This window comes from Pteropus vampyrus, unplaced genomic scaffold (assembly GCF_000151845.1).
Source record: "Pteropus vampyrus isolate Shadow unplaced genomic scaffold, Pvam_2.0 Scaffold130, whole genome shotgun sequence".
Taxonomy (NCBI): Eukaryota; Metazoa; Chordata; class Mammalia; order Chiroptera; family Pteropodidae; genus Pteropus; species Pteropus vampyrus.
Genome location: NW_011888911.1, coordinates 3,667,396 through 3,672,678, shown reverse-complemented (window position 1 = coordinate 3,672,678; position 5,283 = coordinate 3,667,396). Strand labels below are relative to the sequence as shown.

At 40.2% G+C, this 5,283-nt stretch overlaps 1 protein-coding gene across 1 annotated transcript; it reads right to left on the bottom strand.

Annotated features, from left to right (window-relative positions):
- Positions 1-3,747: 3,747 nt before the first annotated feature.
- Positions 3,748-4,735, bottom strand: LOC105296878 (olfactory receptor 145-like). Its single transcript, XM_011367231.2, is given in 3 exon segments — positions 3,748-4,521; positions 4,524-4,672; positions 4,675-4,735. Coding segments are annotated over 3 exon segments (984 nt in total).
- Between the last annotated feature and the right edge of the window lie 548 nt (positions 4,736-5,283).

Genomic DNA, 5,283 nt, shown 5'->3' with positions numbered 1-5,283 from the left:
TTGCTGGTATTTTATAAAACTTCCTTCAAGGCCCTATGTTCAATTGAATAACAATTTAGAGTTTGCTTAAGTTAACCATTTTATGTAACACTATACGTTTTACCATATAAAGGAGTGGAAAGTTGGCATTTGCAAATCTAAAATAAGGTCTGCTTTCTGCTACAGCCACCAGGTGCCATGTGCCTAAAATTGGGGATCATGAGTAAACATAGGAAGATTATAATCAAGGCATCAAGGTAATGTGATATTAAGGACCAAACATGTGTCTATGTGCTGCAGGAAAGGAATGTGTTGCCAGAAGAATAAGAACAGGAAAGTCCCTGTAGGAAATCAGCTCTTAAACTGCTAGATGCTCCATTCTTACATTCAATACATATTTGTTAACCTCCGTCCCCTACTCTACATGTGCCAGGCACTGTGCTAGGCGTGGGGCGTATATACAATTGGACACCAAAGACTCTGCTCACACAAAAGTTACAGTTTAATTTGTGGCATGGGTGGATACAGAAAAGTGAGTACTGACTCTACACTGAGACTAGCACTTAATAGGTTAAGTGCAATGTGCTGTGAGAACACGAAGCAGGGGCGTTGAAACCAACAGAGGGCAGGAGAAAGGTATTCCAGAAAGACACCTCACAATAGATTATCACAAAGGTAAAGGCTCCAGAGTATCTTCCCTTTCTAGGATTAAAAAGGTTACCAGAAATATGATCAAGCCAAGAAAAGCCAGTTAAGAAATAAGGGGAGTATGTAAGGAAAGAAAAGGAAGAGGAAAACATTTTCAACTTTATTCTCACTTTTCTTTTTGTACCCATCCAGGTACCACAAGGAGTTTATGAAGTAGAGGGGAAAAAAAGATATAAAAGGAGCAGACAATAGTACAAACATCACCACCGCCAAAATTAAAGGTTTTCATGAGTGCCACCCTTACTAGTTCAGAATCTGGCCAAGAGTAGACAGTCCGGATACATTTGTGCTGCTAGCAAGAGTGCAAATTGAGATACACTTGCAAGAAGAAATTTGCAATAAAATTCAAGAATCTTGTGTCTAGAAATAATCCTAATTAGAAAGAAAACAGAAAGATTTATTGAATAAGTGTGTCGATCGAGTATTATTTATAATATGGAAAAATTAAAATAACACAGTAGTAGAAAGTTGTTAATTAGCTAAAATATATCCATATGGCTGAATTTTTTGCAACCATGAAAAGCAAGTTGAAGGCAAGAAATCAGAAAAACCAGATTCTTGCTGTGAGCTGTGTCTTGGGCCACACAGCCAGAGCTTGAACTGGAGCTTACCCTTCCTTGTTTTCACAGTATTCCTTTCACTCTCCCTCCTTGTGGCTAGCCATGACCCTCCCGAGACATCTTTTCTGCTTTTTTATTCATTTTCTTATCACAGTAACACTCCACATTCCTTCCTAATTAATTTTCAGCAGTAGATACATTTTAAAGCAGCTTCTCCGACTTTGAAAACAAGGACAAGATCATGTGAATGTATGTACAGGCACTGGACATGCAAAGACTGTCTAAAAACATAGAACTAACAAGCAGCCATGATGGACCCTGGGAAAGGTACAGGAGGACCAGGAAACTGGAGCAAAGGTAGATTTTCTTACACTGATTATTTTTTGGTGATAATTTTAAATACCATGAACATGTACTACCCAGTCAATCTACAAATAAGTATATACATATATTGTAAATGGAATGTAGAAATAATCTGATAGAGCATAGTCATTTTTCATAGAAGTAGATGTGAGCACAGAAAGATGAAATGATTGTCCCACGTTTACACCAATAAATTAGTGGAAGTGTTGATACTAGAAGGAAGAGGATCTAGCAAGGATGGAAAGGAAATTTACTGAGCACTTGGTATTAAATTGTCTTAATAATCCTGCAAAAATATCTTTAAAGATGAAGGTATTGATGCTCAGAGACATCAAGTAATTTGGCTAAGGTCATGTAGATGCAGAGTGAAAGCTAAAAGAGTTCAAATTCGATTCTATCCTCCAATTCTCTGGTCTTTCTGAGTCCTTATGCTGCTCTTCTCCTTCCTCTGACACAGTTACCTGAGCTCGATGCTGTCTAGCTATTCTGTGTTGTGTCTAAAGCAGAGTTCTCTCATTCCATTCCCATTCTTTTGAATTCACTTTTACTGGTAGGTACCATCCCCAAAGCATCCAAACTTCATTTTTCCAAATAGAAGAGAATTTTCCTAAAGAGAATCTCACAAGTCAAATGTACTCTCACAGCATTTCACATAGAGCTGCTTCACAAAGAAATATTTACCACTTACAGTTTTCTTTTAAACTGAAAGTCAACTCTGCTGGCCTTTATACAGTACTGCTAGGCTGTGGATTTACAAACTTGAGCTGTAGAATTTTTCTAACCTATACTGGAAAAATTTATCAGTCAGGGCCCCAGCAGAAAAAAGACGATTCACTGAAACAAAGTAATTGAAAAATATAATGAAGGAACTCTTTGCGTTGGTATAGGTTGAGAAAAAAGACAAAGGGAAGGTGAAGCTCCCTAGGCTAGCGAAGAGAAGATATTACCACCCCTCGACATGAAGAAACAAAGGAGAAACCAGTTACTGTAACCAGGTAGGAAATGGGACATTCAGTTACTGACAGTGTAGCCCACCTGGAAGGAAGTCAGAGAAATAAATATCACAATATTACACTCCTCCCGCCCTCTGATTTCCTCTGTCAATGCTGGATGCTGCCATTGGCCTAACTCAACAAGAAATCAGAAAATAAGGGAGCCTATTGAGAAGATCCATTAGGGAATGCCTCCCAGGACCTGGATAAGGTACAAAGGGGCAGAAAGTAGACCTGAAGAGGCACACAGAGGATACCCCACACGGTCTTTGTTGCATGTAGTGCCATAACAATCAGTGGTCATTTCCTCTGCAGACCTTCTGCTGTGTTGTGCTAATCTGATTACTGGCTTGTAACACAAGGCTTTCTGTGCTTCTGAAATAGTCTCCGGATCCTTAGCTGACCTCCCTGAGCGGCAGATTTCTCCACTCTGGCCTTACAAAACACAGTTTGAGATTGAACAACAAAATGATTTTGTGGAAGTAATTCCCAAATCCTGTCCTTCTCAACCTTGACATGCTATAAGGTCTTCCTCTCAGCATCATCAAGTCCCATAAAGTCCAAGTCCCCAAAGCTCCACATTCTGTCTCAAGAGGTACCATGTTTCCTGTTCTGTGGGTCCTAGCACAGTTCCCCCACACTCTGTGCAAAATTCTTCAAGAATTTGTCTGGTCATTTAGCCAAGAGCAACTTAACAAAATCCTCTACCTCCTACTTTCTTGCAAAAATGTGATATTTAAAATTAGCCCTGTATAGTTGCATGAAATTTTTGTAGACAGAACCAGATTTTAATGCCCTAGAGCAGCTCATATTTGAAATGAAATCTTCCATGGCTGAGGGAGAAAGAAAGTGAGCCATAATGAGAAGCAATCAGTACTAGAAACCAAAAGCCTAGATTCTAGTCACAGTTCTGCTGCTGACTGACCTTGGGTAAGTTACATAAGCCTTTACTTATTGTCAGAAATATGAAAGAACTGAGTTTAATTATCTTTAAGGTTCATGAAATATGAGTATCCTAGTTTAAAGAATATTCTTAAATTAAAGGATGCTTAAATCAGAAGAAAAAACTTGTTTGATAAGAGTTAAAATTTCCTCCATGTAACCAATGGAACCTGAATCACTCATGAAAGGAAAAACTCCCTTTCCTAGTATTGCCTTTTTCTCAGGGGAATGATGTTTTGCTCAAGGTTTGTTTGGTTTTTTTTTTGTTTGTTTGTTTGTTTCAGAGCAATGTTGATGTCTTTATTCCTCAGGCTATAGATTACCAAGTTGCGCACGGGCACCACAGTAATATAGAACAAGGAGGATACTTTCCTCTGGTTCACAGGTAAAAGAGAAGATGGCTTGAGGTACATGAATGCCCTTGACCCAAAGAGAAGAGAAACTGCAATTATGTGGGAACCATAGGTACTGAAGTCTTTGAAACTGCCCTCAGTGGAATGAATACTGAGACTGTTGGAGGAGATGAGGGCATAAGAAATGAAGATGGTAACTGTGGGCACACCAGTATCAACGCTCACAACAAAAACCACCATCTCATTCACATGGGTGACGGTGCAAGAGCGCATGAGAAGGGAAAGAAGGATGTCACACACATAGTGGTCAATGAGATTGTTGACACAGAAGGTCAGCCTGATCATGCACACCATGTGGGCCATAGCCCCAGGAAACCCCATCCCATAGACAACCAAGAAAAGGAACAGGCAGACCTGGGGACACACAGTGGCCGTGTATACCAGTGGATCACAGATGGTGACATAGTGGTCATATACCACCGCAGATAGGGTGAAAGACTCAGAGACAATGAAGAAAAGAAAGAAGAGCTGAATCACACACCCTGCATAGGAAATGATGTTCTTCTTTGAGACAAAACTCATCAGCACTTTAGGAGTGAATACAGTGGAACAGTGGAACAGTGGAAATCTATGAAGGACAAGTTATAGAAGAAAAAGTACATGAGGGTGTGCAGGTGAGAGTTCCGTTCAGTCAGGGTTATCAAGTCCAAGTTCCCCACCACAGTGACCATGTAGAAATCTAGAAACAGGAAGAAGAGGAGGATCTGGAGTTCATTTGGTTGGTTAAGCCTGCGAGGATAAACTCTGTCACAGAGAAATTCTCAACTACCGTTCTCATTTAAGGCATTCTATGGAGACAAAAGAAAAGAGTCATTTAGAGGTTGAGAGAGAGAGAGAGACCACTGCTGCCCTTCCTGTTCTTGAGAATTATATCTACACAGACAGATTTTGGACTTCAGCAGAAAGGTTTTCTGGATGCTGTGGGTCTGTTCTCATAGCACCCTAGAGACTTCCTCATGGTGGATGGACCTGTCTCCATGGTGAGAGCAGGTGCTACCAGGAAGAAGGGTCCCAAAGATGAACTGAGGAGTCTCCCAGATCTTTACTTTGGTCCATTTATTGTTTCCTTCCAACTCTGGTTTCTACCAAAACTAGGGCCACTCTCTGGGGAAAGTCCTCTCAGAGGTTGGAGCCACTCTAGCTATGCCCGGAGTGTCTATTTCATGGTCATGAATTAGGTAAGTATGTGTGTGCTCATTAAAAGTACATATTCTGCTGCTCTAATGCAGACATAATAAATCAGAATTTCCAAGGGTGGGACTTTACAATCTGTTTTCTCTTCTACAAATCTCCCCTGGTATTCTGAATCTTTAGCTAGGTTTGAGA